The 16,281-nt window shown below is 37.6% G+C and overlaps 2 protein-coding genes across 4 annotated transcripts in view; both read left to right on the forward strand.

Moving 5' to 3' along the window:
* LOC121382763 (polycystic kidney disease protein 1-like 2) overlaps nt 1-16,281 on the forward strand; it is a 136,891-nt gene that overhangs the window by 68,962 nt on the left and 51,648 nt on the right. For all 3 annotated transcript variants that reach the window (XM_041512341.1, XM_041512342.1, XM_041512343.1), the window contains exons 21-25: nt 7,519-7,666; nt 8,605-8,852; nt 10,139-10,339; nt 14,160-14,302; nt 15,212-15,302. In XM_041512341.1, coding sequence (XP_041368275.1) covers nt 7,519-7,666; nt 8,605-8,852; nt 10,139-10,339; nt 14,160-14,302; nt 15,212-15,302 — 831 coding nt within the window. The remainder of the gene's footprint in view (nt 1-7,518; nt 7,667-8,604; nt 8,853-10,138; nt 10,340-14,159; nt 14,303-15,211; nt 15,303-16,281) is intronic.
* LOC121382764 lies at nt 892-3,795 on the forward strand. Its single transcript, XM_041512344.1, has 2 exons — nt 892-2,195; nt 2,452-3,795. The coding sequence occupies exons 1-2, from the start codon at nt 1,926-1,928 to the stop codon at nt 3,754-3,756; spliced, it is 1,575 nt and encodes a 524-aa protein (XP_041368278.1). The 5' UTR covers nt 892-1,925; the 3' UTR covers nt 3,757-3,795.

Raw genomic sequence — 16,281 nt, forward strand, 5'->3', positions numbered from 1 at the left:
GTCTAGTCTATTTTTAGACGGGATATTTCAATTTCAATGTCACAGACGTTGGTATACCACGTGCCCGTTATCATTTTGGTTCGGTTTGTTTTCTTGTGCACGGTTCGCGCAATCAACATCCGATTTGCTGTTGTTCATTTGTGAGATTTTTCTTCACAGTTCGTGAACATTTTCAGTAACAATAAAGTTCAGACAAGTAAGTATCTGAATACAAAATGTTACAAACCCTTAAAACCAATAATTTTGCTAAGTCCTACGATATCTGGAGAGGGGATACAACCAGGACAGAACAGTTGAAACATGTCCAGGAGAGGTGAAAAGAACGCACCCCAACAATCTGTGAAATTTGTCGTGACGTAGGCATTGTTGTGCTTCGAGCGACATCTACCGGTGACATCAGAATACAAACTTTCAAAATTATTTCAAGCAATTGGGACATGGGGATTCCCATGGTATTTATCGATATAAAACCTGCTTTTTCACTCCATTTGATAAAAACTTTATCTAAGTGTGTTACAGGTTTGTAGATTAACCAAATTATAATTTATTTTCGCTGGATGGAACTAGGGTGTGTGGCTTAAATGTTATACGTTTTGACCACAGACATCCTAGTTCAGGTCTGTTTATCAACACACCGAAACACATTCCATAGTTTGCACATGCATCACGCAGTTGCCCAGTACACATGTGTGGGGTGTCATTCTCGATTTTGACAATTTCCAGGAAGTTCCATTAAGCACTGGAACATTATTTCTGTCAATCTTTTTCATTCTGTTGATCATACAGTTGTTATTGTTTTGTTTTTAGTCATTTTTATTGTTTGAATTTGCGATTTACTGCTGTAATACTGAACTACCAGTTGTAATGTTTGCGCAATTAATTCACTGTTATCATATAACCATTTCCAACAATTCATATACCTTACAATTTTGGCAATTGTAAATTCTTATTAGAGTTCCTCTACTGTTTTTTTGAAGAGCAGGGCTCACGCGACCAGGCAAAGTGAGGCCAAACTTCGCTCTGACCAGACTGACTTCGCCTTACCAGTCACCGTAAGGCGAAATCTGTGTCGCCTTTTTAAAAATAATCATCACTTGCAATGTACACATCACGGATGAATGGTGAAGAACTTGAGGAACACCTTTTCATAGATAATAATTAAGTGTGAAGTGTCTGAGAGTTTGAAGAGAGACTGGCGCCACAAAATCATGCGACAGGCTCACAGATAGACGGTCTAGCACCGTGTCTGGCACTAATAGATGACCTAAACGTGCTACTGACTGTTGAAGCGTATTGTCAGGCGAATGTGCTGGAAATTGTACAAGGGTGGGGATCTAGACTATGGCGAGTTAATTTTTTTAGGGAGTTTGGATCATGCTCCACCAGAAAATACATTGAAAAAAAAAATTCGTTTGGAGCAGCAGACCTCGACGTGAAAAGAAATGCGCGGAATAATTAACTAGTTTTACGTAGACTTTGTCATAATGAATACATTCAACATACAAAGCAGATGTCGAAATTATAAAATCCTACAGGCAAACCTGTCCTAGCGGATTTGTAATGTATATGCACTCATAATAAGCGGTGACCTGTCTTACACGAATCCAGGATAAAACCCCACTGGAAAAAAACCCACCCAGACATAACCCCACTGGAAAAAACCCCACTCTGACATAACCCCATCAATAAATGAGAAAAATGGACAAAACCCCACTGTGAAATAAAGTTGAAATTTCTGTTTTGGAAGAATAAAATTATAAATAAAATTCACAAAATAGATTATGATAAAGAATAAAGTTTACATTTGTATTTTGATCAGTCAAGTGTTGCACTGATTGCATTGATCTCCATGACAAAGGATTATCTGAACTTTGTGATCAAGAGATTAAGGAGGCCAGGTTTTCTTCTAAGAGATCAAGGAAATCATGGATTTAGGGCTTCCCATTGTTGATTGGGTATGTCATAAATTCTACATCAGATGGACCCCTTATAAGGTTGAAGAATACTACGTCAGTATTCATTTCCTGAGAACTGTAAATACAACTATGGAAGTTATCAAGAACAACAAGGGTGGTCTCAAGCTAATTCACGAAGGCTACTTGTATACTAAGAGGTATGCCAGGAAGAATATTCGATGGGAGTGTTCCAGCAGAGCTGCATTTACTTGTGAAGGCGGTGTGACTTCAGACCTGGAGGTAATTATGTTATCATAACTATCTTGTATGTGTGTAGGTAGATAGATATTAATTTGACCACCTTTTCCCCAATACATGTTATATTTATGGTATGCACATGTATATGCTGTTTCTTTAAATTTAATATGCAACATTATTATTATTATTATTATTATTTTAGCATTGAAATGTATTCAAAATTAGTTACGGGCCGAGATTACCCAAGTCCAGGTAGATTTAAATTAAAGCCTGAATATTTGACTTTGTATCTTTCCAGATAAAGACCATCGTTAGTTTCACACAACATAGCCATGATCCACAGGATCAGTCTGTAGCAGTGGCAAAGCTGCGTTCAGCCATGAAGGAGCGTGCTGGCACATCACGTGGTACACTTACTCAGCTCCTAGTCGATTCCATCAGTGACACACCTGTAGATGTACGCGCAGAACTCGGTAAACCTGATCACATCAAACGTGCACTGCGTCGAGAACGGGCTAAACATATGCCCAAGAACCCCACTTCGCTCCGTGATCTCAAGCTAGATGATGAATGGACCACTTCAAGTGATGGAGACAGATTTCTCATATATGACAACGGTGTGGATTCCTCTGATCGTATGTTAGTGTTCGGGACTGATGACGGATTACGTCACCTTGCCAGTTCTGAGTCATGGTTTATGGATGGAACATTCACTGTTGCTCCACTGTTGTTTACTCAGCTGTATGTGATTCGTGTTCCACTCGGTGAGTCAGCTGTGACGTGTGTGTATGCATTTCTACCAAACAAGCACCAATCCACATATGAGGAACTATTCATATCAATTCAGGATCGCTGCAGCGAGCTAGGATTCCAGGCTGATCCTGTAACTGTCACCCTCGACTTTGAACAAGCTGTGATGAATGCAGTAATAACAACCTTTGGTCCACAAGTCAATGTTCATGGATGCTTCTACCATCTTACGCAGAGCACGTGGAGGAAAATACAGAGTCTCGGCCTTGTTCAACGCTATCGGGAAGAGAAGGATGTTAAGCTTTTCTGTGGTATGCTTGATGGACTGGCATTCCTACCAGTTAATGATGTACCAGAGGGGATGACCTATCTGCGTGACAACACCCCTGATGGGCTGGAACCCTTGCTCGTGTATTTTGACAGCACTTATGTGTCAGGATCTTATCGCCGTATTCAGCCTCCTCAACGATCAGATGGATCTGTACCTCCTCTTCGTATGCGCCGTATTCCCCCTGCGTACGCACCATCCATCTGGAATGTGCACACCATCACATTGAAAGGTGGATCCAGAACCAATAACATATGTGAGGGGTGGAACAATTCCTTTGCGAAACTAGTTGGACATGCCCACCCAACCATCTGGAGAGCCATAGACAGCATTCGGAAGGATCAAACCCAGGCTGCTACTGCACGACTTATGGATGAGCGTGGTGAACGACCTGCAAAACGGGTACGACACCACATAAAGAAGCTGCAGACGAAGCTCCATAACCTCTGCACTGACAGACGGGATGACATCAAGTCCATTTCGGAAGTTCTGAAAGGCATCGGCCACTGTGTGAGGTGGAAGTAGGCTAGATTACACTTGTTTCAATAAAAAATAAATACTGTATATACGATTTTGTTATATATTGAGATATATGAGTGGGGTTATGTCCGAGTGGGGTTTTTTCTGTGTGGGGTTATGTCCGAGTGGGGTTTTTTCCAGTGGGGTTTTATCCAGTGGGGTTTTTTCCGGGTGGGGTTTTGTCCGTTTACCGTCTTACACACCCAGCGGCCACTTAAACTGGATCCCAAAGTCGCTAGAGTGCCCGTGTTTAGTGGCCACTGTAAATTCTACAATTTTGTTTTATTGTAAACAACAGTGACAAGGTGCAGCAGATAAGCAATTTTCACACCTTCACGGATACTAGTACCCATTCAGTGTGACAACTCCACAGTGTATTAACTAAGAAACTGTAATCGAAGCTTGACCGTGGTAGATTAATCTAATAGCACCATACTCTGCATGGAGTAGTTATTACGTGAAATGAGAAGACAAACTTGTGAGTGAATGAATTATAAACAGTTAAATTAGTGCTTTTCAATTACAATTCATTATTTCTAAAGGCGGCGACATATGGAAAGGTGATTTTAAAACAAAACCTATAGAGCACATATTCATCAATTAGCAGTACAGATGGTAAAAAAACAAACAATAATAGAAATTTAAAATACAGATTGTAAAAGTTGCACCTGTATCAAGATAACTCTCTTTGCGTATTTTATTTTTCAAATTAAAAATTCAAGTCTCCCTGCTGTTAAAAACTTCGCCCTCTCTAAAGTTTGAGAGAGAAGTGACTTCGCTCTATGATTTTGACCTCGTGTGAGGCCTGAAGAGTATAGTTAACTATTAACTATATACTATTTAAATCTATTTTACTGTGAACTTTATTTTTTCAATGAGCTAAAAATGCTATTCCTACTTTTGTTTTATGTAAATATCCCAGTCTTACAAAATACCTGCGCTCAACCTTCTAAACTTTGATACATCGTAATACATATGTCAAATGCCATGGTACATTGTATGTGTAACTCTCCTGTCTGGGAAAGTGCATGTAAATGATCCCTTGCTGCTCTATCAATAGGATTGGCTTATATGGTGGCAGTACCCATCTTACTCTCTGTCAACCAGACATCAAAATAACCATGTGTTAGACACCAAGTAGCCTAACTAGGCCCAAAACACATGGGATCTGGGTCTGGGTCTTGCGAGTATAGTACCAGATGAAAATAAAATGCACCAAATCGAATGTAACAAAAATCACTGCGTCTGTGCTGGAGCAAACTACAGATCTGGCAACAGACGACATACATGTAGAACATGTGCTATGTTTTCACAGTGCCAGACTGGCAGCTACTCAATATTCGAACCTTATTCTTTCATTTTTCTAATAAACAACAGGAATTTATGAATCACTGTCAACTTCTCGTACTTATTTCTGGTACAGTAAAGTACTTTTAGAATGAACATGCTTACAACAAACTACCAGTTAGAACGAACTGATTGTAAAGACCCGAGTTTTCCACCTATATAGTATTAATAAATTTTAATGTATATAACGAAATATGTATAGCGAATTAACTGTTAAAAAGAACACAATTTTTTGTCAAAATTGTGACTTTTAGTGTAAATTAGTGCACATACAGCAAACCGATCATAATATTTTTGTATCTTATTTGTACCTTATCAATCAGTAGCGTTAACGGCAATATATAAAAAACAACTATACTGATAAGATCAGTCAGATAACATCCGCATGTATTTATGTAGTCGATTGGCATCAATTAAGGGAGTAATGTATTGAACAATTAACGGTATGTTTTCACTTCACTACTTTTGTTTGCTTGTTTAAGTCCCTATCGCTTCCTTGACATTTTTCAAGTTTCCAACAAGAAGACTGAAACATGCAACTTACTTGCACCTTATCATTTCATTACATTCCACTTATGTTCGTGCTTATATCCAATTAAGGTTCAAGCACACTGTCCTGGGCACACACCTCAGCTATCTGGGCTGTCTGTCCAGGACAGTGGGCTAGTTGTAGTGGCCTTACACCTACATGTACCCATTAAGCCTTTAAGAACTTGCTCTGGGTGGGAGCCAGTACCCGGGCTGTGAACCCTGTACCTACCAGCCTGTATTCCGATGGCTTAACCACTGCACCACCGAGCCCGGTAAGCATCTTGTCAATCAGTAGCATTAACGGCAATGCATCCAAAACGACGGCACTGAAAAGTCGGATCAGATAACGTCCACTTGTCCGTACGTAGTAGATTGGTATCAGTTAAGGGATTAATGTATTAAGCAATTAATCATCTGTTCTCTCTTCACTGCTATTATGTGCTTGTTTAAGTGTCAGTATCCAACAATAAGACTGACACATGCAACTCACTATACAGTCATTGTAATTAGTGTTAAATAATCGGATATTTTGTTTTGAAGGTCGGTAATACAAATATTATGAAATGTTGAACAGTATTCGGTAGATGTGCAATCATGACGGACAGCAAATCATCACGTAAGAGAAAAGCGCTTGATCTAAATACGAAATTCCAAATTATATCAGCTATTGAATCCGGCTGAAAATCAAAGAAAGATATAGCAGCCGAATTTGATATTCCAAAGTCCACTCTTAGTACCATTCTGAAGCAGAAGGAAACCATATTAACAAAATATCAGTCATCGGGTGTTTGAAGAATGTTAGAAGTTTACCGGTGGAGTCCAATAAGAAGGCATGTATGACAGGGTTTATACTTACGGAATGGGTTCAGTCACTTGATAAGACCATGACATAGCAAAAACTAAAAATTATATTACTTGTTAACAATTGCCCTGCCCATCCCAAAATACCCGGACTGAAAAGTGTAACCCTGGCTTTCCTACCACCGAATACATCGAAAATTCAGCCGATGGACCAAGGTATTATTTCCAACATGAAGCAATATTACAGGCATGAAATCATGAGCACCATAATAAAGGCTTATGACAGGCAAGAAGAGCACTCTGTTTGTATCTTGATGGCTATTAACATGGCCCATCGATCTTGGCATCATGTGACGAAGATATTGTTATTACTGAGCAGCCGACTGACGACGATATTATTAAAGACATTATTGCCAAACGTGATGGTGTGCACATGTATTTTGATACAGAGATAAACTGGACGCTGAGGAGACCTGTGTATGCACACTACCTACTGTGAGTGAGACCGTGAGTGCACTGGATACAATAAGACTGTTTTTCCAAAGTACAGTTGATCTAGCTTTGCCTGTGTTTCATTCAGTTGCTGACATCGCTACAGCCTGTAAGTCTATGAGACCAATGCTTACTAAGCAGGCAAAAATAAGCAACTTTGTTTCAAAACATGACTGACTGAACACTCATTTGATTCAACATGCTGTATTTATTTCCATACTTGCTTCTATTGGTGATACTAAATGAAATATTTTTTTAAAAACCCACCTCACTAATTCTTGTGTTTATGGTGTTTAATTTTAAAAGATCCAAAATGGCCGACTTCCTGAACGAAAATAGCTAACTTCTGTAAATGTGTACAACGAACTACTGCTATAATGAATTCCTGGTTCCTTGCAGTTCGTTATAAGAGTACTTTACTGTATTTATATAGAAGTAACTTTATCTAAAGATATGCACTCATTAATATATATTGATCACATGTTACAGATACAGACCCAGATGTCAAAATACACCAGACCCAGCTTCGGTTTATTTTAGGCCTTAGGTTAATTGCTCTGAGGTATTGAAAACAAAATATTTCTTTCTTTTTAATAGGATCTATCCTGAAAATACCAAAGAACACAATAGCTCCGGAGCAGAAATACAATTTTACTGTCAGGGTGAGCAAACCGCGCCTGCTTAGTGTGACAGCATCAGTGATAGTCTTCATCACTAATGTAACCAAGCCAGATGCCAAAATAAGGTATGGTGGTTCAGTCAATATTTCAGTCTCAAACTCACCATCAGAGATGAAAAACATAGTTTTTACAGAAAGTAACAAATTTAGATGATAAAAACAACTAAATTTCAATAGCTATGAATTTGTGTGAATCCCTTTTGTTTCTCTTTTTGTTGTCTGCATCTCTGTTTCTGCTGCCCCCTCCCCCATTCTCTTTCTCTCTCTCTCTCTCTCTCTCTCTCTCTCTCTCTCTCTCTCTCTCTCTCTCTCTCTCTCTCTCTCTCTCTCTCTCTCTCTCTCTCTCTCTCTCTCTCTCTCTCTCTCTCTCTTGAAGGGTGTGGTGCCGTGCGGCCACCCTCCTTTAATTTTCACCCAGCAAAAACACTGCATTGTACATCTTTCCATTCATTGTCTGTCTGTCAACTTTTCCATTGAAGTCTATCTTCTCCAAGAGTTTTGATTGGATAGTTCTGAAATTTAGTTATTTATTACAGGGGTAATCTTCACAAACTGATGAAAAGATACACCTGTATTTTCAAAATGTTTGAATTTGTGAATTTTTATTAAGTTTGCTTTATCAGCAGACTTTAAAACTGGAACTCATGGTTGGGGCCCTGCCCTCCCCATTTAATGTGCCTAAACAATCGGGTTGCAATGTTAGCACGAAAGGTTTTGTGCCAAACAGATTACAGTGCCAGCCATGTTCATGTGGATGCAGACACAGCCTTTTGGTCTTGCTAGATAAAATAATTATTATACGTGTATGTTTGTGTGTGTACATGTATATGTGTGTATATATATATATATGTATGTATGTATGTATGTATGTATGTATGTATGTATGTATGTATGTATGTATGTATGTATGGGGTTCAGAGCTCTTTGACTGATAGGCCTCTTGTTAAATATTGTAGATTGGGTACAATTAATAAGCCATGCATTCTCAAGCATTATTTTTCCAGATGTGTGTCGAATTGTAATGATGAGAAAATCCTTCCATCCAAACTTATGGCACTGGAAACAGATTGTGACATGTGTGAGGAATATGCAATAAAAATATCAGCATACAAGTGGCATTTAAATGTATGGTCAGTGTCGGATGACAAACCAAAAGAGACACTACATATACCTACTGGAAATAAGAAAAAAACAATGGTGTTGTTACCAGGGACACTCATTGCAACATCCATGTACACATTTGAAGTTAAAGGTGAGTACAACATTTGTTCTGTTGTGGAGGACAGAGCAAACATTAGTAAACATATTGTCAAGTAGACATTAAGCAGGGTGTTAAGTAGACGTTAAACAGGGTGTTAAGTAGATATTACACAGGGAGTTAAGTAGACTTTCATCAGGGTGTTTAGTAGACACTATGCACGCAGGGTGCATCACAAAGAGATGTTGGCTATTGGGCATAAAACATAGGTCTGTCGGTGGAACCACTGGGCTATATCTCATTCCAGCCAGTGTTCCATCCTGTCAGTGGGATTCTGCATATAAAAGATCCCTTGCTGCTAATCGGAAAGATAAACCTGCAGCGTAACCGCAGCAGGTTTTCTCTCATTATCTGTGTGGTCCTTAATTATACGTCTGACACCAGATCACTGTAATTAAAATGTGTATATCCCTTCCTTCAAACAAGGTATGTATATGAAAGTAAGAAGATTTAATGACATATTGCATACTGAGTGGATCGATAGTAAATAAAATAATCGCTTTATCATAAATTTCTTTACATACTACAGTGAATAAAAGTTTAAAACACAGTGGGAATTTAACACCTGGTATCAAAGTTCCATCGACAAAGAGTGTACAGTGTATACAAGTACTACCAAATGAAATCACATAGATGACAATAGTAACAAACTGCTATACACCACATTTCAGTCAACATAGCAGGAAGCATCTGTGACTATTAAGTATCATGTGCAGGACGCTACTGTTTTTAGAACATAGGTAATGCAAAATTGTTATTTGAAAGAATACATCCCACTATGTTAGAACATTTTGCACCATTTACATGGGAAAGATGACATTGCTCACAAAAATCATGTGCTCATCTACATGTAGCTTACCAATGAATTGATCAAGAATTACTTCATTATCCATTTATAGTATGGATAATTATTAATATTTTATTGATATCTTGATCAATATTTCACAAATTGCACATGAAAACTGAGCATTTTTGTGGTTGCCAAAACACTTTTTTAGTTTGTTTTTATGTCAACCCAAACTGAAGTTACTAAAACAAACTTTCCTGGTAAAGATACATATGTGTAGGTATAATTTATCTCTTACATGTAATTATATGTTTCTCACTTACTTAAAGAGTTGATTTTGTGACTTGCATTTGAATAAATTCAAACAACATTTATTTCTGGTATGAAAAACTCTATACAGTATTTAGTAGTACCAGTATTCATAGAAAATATAATATTAATTTCATGTGATGAGATTTCTGAATTTTGTTTGTTTGTTTTGTTTTGTTTTTAGTTTATTATAACAACAATACAGCATGGATAAAAATAATGTATTCGTTTACCACCAATGATTCCCCTGAAAATGGGTCGTGTTCCATAACTCCCACATCGGGCCAGGCTCTCATTACAAACTTCATTGTGTCCTGTCCTGGTTACAAGGATATTGATGCACCGTTGACATACAGAATCTTCCAAGACAAGAAGGGCAAATCAGGTATGGTTATGGAAGAACAGCCAAATATGTCGTGTAACTTGTGGTATGTTAAGTCTGGTACTTGTTTGGAAAGAAAATATTTTAAACAAATGTCAAGAACAGACCTGGGAACCCAACTGTTATTTGATCAATCTTTGTTTTTTAATTGCCTGGGAGGGTTTTGCTCCATGGAAATCTCAATTTACGATGCCTTAATTGACTTTCTTACACATAATTCAGTGTTCTAGCTAGGATTTTGATGGGGCAGGGCGCTAATTTAATTGTAGGGCATTTTTAAGGCGAAAATCATATTTTGGAGGCAAGTGCTGGATATGATCGAATTTTTTACATTCATAAATATCATATATGTAGGAATATCTATGCTGGTTTTAATTTACAAAACGTTTTTGGACGGAGGGGGACAATCAATTTCTAAACCCAAATTTATTATTCTTAAATTTGGATGTTTGATGAAACAGTACATTCATCGCCGTATGCAATATTATTGTACTAATGTACTAAATATAGACACTATTAAAAAAATATCGTTCCAGCCAGTGCAACACGACTGGAATATGCCGTGGTATGTGCTATCCTGTCTGTGGGATGGTGTATATAAACGATGAAACTAATGGAAAAAAGTAGCGGGTTTTTCTCTAAGACTAAATTAAAAAATTACCAAATGTTTGACATCCAGTAGCCTTCATAGACCAAATAACCAGTGTTGCTAGTTTACTCTGTGCCATATTATAAAGATGCAATCAATGTGTCATTGATAAGGACTACTGACATCAGTTAAAACTATATGTATCTTGGTCTGGGTATTTGCAAAGGCAACAATTAGTTTCAAAAATTTACTTATCAAAATAAATTTCGCATTTGACGTTCTGTCAAAGTTTATCATGATGGTCTACTTTCAACTAGGTGTTTGCTAGGTGGTGTGTGGTTACGTGCGTGACGGTGTGAGGATTACTTCGCATTCAAGCTTTGTAAGACTGCCTGTCCGCTCGTCTGCAGTCATATCGACTAACAATAGAAACGGAAAAAACATGTCACGTTACTGCTGTCGGCTTTCACAACTGTGGCCAAACAATGTATTGTCAAACGTTTTTTAGTTGGGAATTCAGACTCGTAACAACAATGTACACGCTTTGAGAGGAAAGCAAGATTTTGTATTTTTGTTTGACAATGAATTAGGGCAGGGCGGCAATAATCAGGGGCGGTGTGCGGAGAAAAACATGGCAGGGCGGCACAAAACGGGGGCAGGGCGCAGCGCCCCTCTATTTATTGCTAGCTAGAACACTGTAATTTGTTAGGGGCGGGACGTAGCCCAGCTTGATGCACAGTCGGTGCAGGATCGATCCCTGTCGGTAGACCAATTGGGCTATTTCTCGTTCCAGCCAGTGCTCCACAACTGGTGTAACAAAGGCTGTGGTATGTACTGTCCTGTCTGTGGGTTGATGCATATAAAAGATCCCTTGCTGCTAATCGAAAAGAGTAGCCCATGAAGTGGTGACAGCAGGTTTCCTCTCTTAATATCTGTGTGGTCCTTAAAGGTAGGTTCAACTCAAACAAAAGCCTTATGTGTTGGAAAGATGCATACCCGGACCACCAACACATACTGACACTTTAGCAAATGAAAAACGCGTAATTTTAGAGTTAACAAAAAAACCATGATTATTCCTGCTAACTGGGGGCAGCCATTTTGTTTCGTTTTTGGGACGTCCGGTGGGATAGCTTGGGGCGAAGTGACGTCAGCTCCTGACCATCTCCTGTATGTACAGTGTAAACAAAAGCAGTAATTTTCGACAAGGCGCTTCTCTTTGATCAACCTGACTTGTAAAACAGCATAAATGACTTAATAATATAATAAACTATTAAACTAAATATATTTCAATTTGCATTAACGGAACGAAATGGGGTTATAGTATTTTTCTCTGTTAAATAATCCAAAGGAAAAATGTACACTATTAGGCCTATTGATATGTTATATTGGAGCAAAAACGACAACCCACGATACCCAAGTGATAATTTTCTTTTCTTTGGGACTACGTAATTGGTCAGTACTTAATCAATAGTTTTACAGAACTATTTACAGTAATAAACCATGTCCATTACCATTTTAGGGGCGACAGGTAATATTCCACAATAACGGTATGTATTTTTGTGTCTAGACAGCGTCAATTAATTGGCTCATCTGGTTACCAATCAAATACACACCTTCCAATCCGGAATTACAGGTAGAAACAACTAACAGCATAGACTAAGAAAACACTCCGTGTATCATTTCAGTACGTAGGTTAATGCATGGACAAAACATTGTTAATTATTTCGACTTGTTGTGTAGCCACTTTGACAATGGTATTTTATTTTGTACTGAAAAATATTATATATAGTGCTGGATATACTTCTTGCTGGCTTACTGGGATGTGTATTATTACAGAACATTGCAGTGTATGACTATTTATTATCCCGCAAAAAACAGGTAGATTGTGTTTCTCTAGTTCTAAGGCTCATTCCTGACGACCGGCCTCGGTGGCGTCGTGGCAAGCCATCAGTCTACAGGCTGGTAGGTACTGGGTTCGGATCCCAGTCGAGGCATGGGATTTTTAATCCAGATACCGACTCCAAACCCTGAGTGAGTGCTCCGCAAGGCTCAGTGGGTAGGTGTAAACCACTTGCACCGACCAGTGATCCATAACTGGTTCAACAAAGGCCATGGTTTGTGCTATCCTGCCTGTGGGAAGCGCAAATAAAAGATCCCTTGCTGCCAATCGGAAGAGTAGCCCATGTAGTGGCGACAGCGGGTTTCCTCTCAAAATCTGTGTGGTCCTGAACCATATGTCTGACGCCGTATAACCGTAAATAAAATGTGTTGAGTGCGTCGTTAAATAAAACACTTCTTTCTTTCATCCTGACGATACGCGTTAAGTATTACGTAACCACCAGCTCGCCAGAGGGCGTACTCACTGAGATGGTACAAAATGGCTGCGCCCGTTATATATAATAGCCGTCACATTTAACTGTTTTATTAATTAACTATACGATTACACTTGTTGATAATAAGCAATAATGTGCATTATATATCGTTGAATATGCATACCAAGCCAAATGCCTTAATTGTCCCTTCCTTTAACCATATGTCTGATGCCATATAACCTTAAATAAAATGTGTTGAGTGCGTCGTTAAATAAAACATTTCCTTCCTTCCATAATTTGTTATTTTTTATTAGTGTTAATGCTCCTAGGTTATGACAGTCATAACATCCAATAAAATGAAAGCACAATTGAAATCAATTACTTTGTGATATATAAGTTAACCAGCTGAAATACTGCAGCAAAACAAAGAGTTAATTGTAACGTGTTGTCAGCAAAAATTACTTGTTGGCGACATGGAGAAATTAAACAATTTTTTGGTTATTCAGTGTCAAAATCTAAGAGAACCAAACTTTTTTTTATGAATCATTCATACATTTCTACCAGTTAACCACAATGATTAACACCAACCTTACATCAATATAGGCATGAAAAATGCTACTGAAACATATTTTATGGGTGTCCAATTCTTGCAGGCCTAAATACCCAAAGGCATACTGTCAAATGTATTTTACTAGTCAGAATTACACAATGTCAAATATGTACGTTATAGTATGTATATTAATTATGTACTAGACTAGACATTTCTCTCTTCTTCTTTTTTGATGCGAGGAAGGAGTGGGGGGCTAATCGTGATGTTTAAAAATCTTTAATATCTTTGATGAGAACCAAAGTTTGTTTACCATTGTGAATTGTGAAAATGTATAGTAATACAATGTATTGTCAAGTTGTTTACTCATTTCAGATACTCTGCTGTGTTACGGAAACAAAGACACCATTAGTTTTGTACTTCCTGGGGGGCCACCGGATTCCAGCTTGTGGCTTATATTAACTGTTTACATTGTAGACTCATTGGATACCAGCTCAATATTCAGTTTATCTGTACAGGTAAGGGTGCATAAGAGATGAACAGTATCCTCCGATTACTAATTTCCGAACGGATAAGTGTCGATCGCAGATTTCGTGAAATATACAAAATGAAACTTCAAATTGTTGTTCTTACCTGTAAATTGAGTATTCAGGGTTCATACAGGTGCTTGAAGTGCTTGAACTAGTTTCAAGTGCTTAAAATGTACTGGAATTTTGCCTTCAACATTGTGTATGACCGTAATAGTGTACAGGCCGACTAAGCCCAGGCCAAGGCGGCAGCAAAGTCTTGAAGGAAAACCCCCAAAACAAACAGTATTATTATTATTTTTAAATTCTTGCTGCATGAAATTCCACTTTTCCACTAATGGGGAGGCAAAATATTAGTGGCCTAGGGCGCCAAATACTCAAATATGTGTTGTGTAATTCCTACCCTTTGATTCCTTCATGCAGAAACAATTTTATTGTGGGACCCCATACTTTAATTGGGTTAAAAAGAAATAAAAATTAACATCTTGTTAAAAGGTCAATAAAATTGGAATAAAATTGTCCTCAGATTTTTTGTTAGGGTTTTGCTGCAAAAGAATATCACATGATGCATACCCATTCAGGGCATAACATTTTTATTTTTCAGACAAACGATATGTCGTTCGTGTGGTTTTAGTGTTTTCACGAACTATTTTCTCCAGAGTTTTAGATATAAATGAAAAGGTTAACCGGCAACGGTTATTAAATGAGAATCTAAGATGGGCGATTTTCGTAGCTTTTCTCCAAATTCTTTTCATAAATACTAAATTATTATTTAGTCTCGAGTCAAGACTTTAAAAGTTTTATAAGCATAAGTTTTATATCCTGGTGCATATTAATTAGTTTATTTGAATAATAATTGCATCCTGATTTTAGTTGTGTATTGATGATGTTGTTTTTCAGGTTAATAATACACAGATTGCTGGAATAAACTATATTAAGTGGTTGAGGGATGCTGCCATAAAGACCATCAATGAGAAACCATCACGTAACGGTATTAATTTTGTGTTATATATAGAATAACTAGTTAATGACGTAGAATATTGGCACTATCATGTGATGGTAAGAATGGGAATTTCTCATTTGGCCTGAACAGGATAAAGCCGATATCTGAAATCATTAACTAGTTATTATCTTTATTCTGCAGACCATAAAGATTACGGTAAAAAGCTATTATTTCTGTTATTTCAGCTACATTGTATGATGACCTAGAGGTCAAATGAGCAATTTTGTAATGTAGCGATGTGTGTGACGTTATACATGTGTGACGTCAAAAGTAATATTCTTCTATTATATGCATATGACTGCTTTTCCATCATCATAATCTGTCAATAGAAACAGGGGTTGCAGGATAGAATCAGGTATCAGGGTTCAAGCTAGACTAACAAAACAGGTGAAAGTTAATTATCTTTGCTAGTAATAGAAGGATTCGAATTTTAAGTGAGGAATTTTAAGGATAAACAATACAAGAATGCTTGTTTTGTTATCAATAATTCAGGGATACAGAAATGAAAACAGTCTCGCTGCATATGTAGTCCATCAAAGCATTACCAACCATATTGTGATAGTCTGCCAGAATTTCATCAGTCTGTTGCACAATATATAGAGGATAATAAACGAGTTACCAGTTATTATCACATTTATGTCCTGAGTGAAATAATTTTCAGTTGTCACGAGCTTTAGCGAGTGATAAATGAAAATTATTTCACGAGGGACATAAATTTGATAATAACTGGTACCAAGTTTATTATTCTATTTATTACCTCAGCTATCTTTTCTCTAAAAGCCTTTATTTTCGATGCACATGCACGAAGGCCAACCTGTATAGAAACGATGTAAACCACTTTACGCACTGTTCTGAGAATTGCTATAACTTTGTAATTTAATCACGTTCATAGATAATTTTCAAAAACAAAAGTTCTCTTTATTCCGCTACAAAATCTATAAGAATTGCTTTAAAATGATATTTTGTT

Source organism: Gigantopelta aegis, chromosome 10 (assembly GCF_016097555.1).
Source record: "Gigantopelta aegis isolate Gae_Host chromosome 10, Gae_host_genome, whole genome shotgun sequence".
NCBI lineage: Eukaryota > Metazoa > Mollusca > Gastropoda > Neomphalida > Peltospiridae > Gigantopelta > Gigantopelta aegis.

Bases quoted from the DNA above. Each gene is read 5' to 3' on its own strand.
- LOC121382764 (XM_041512344.1), top strand. From the start codon at position 1,926: ATGGATTTAGGGCTTCCCATTGTTGATTGGGTATGTCATAAATTCTAC. The intron at 2,196-2,451 runs GTAATTATGTTA...GTATCTTTCCAG, and splicing joins GTGTGACTTCAGACCTGGAG to ATAAAGACCATCGTTAGTTT.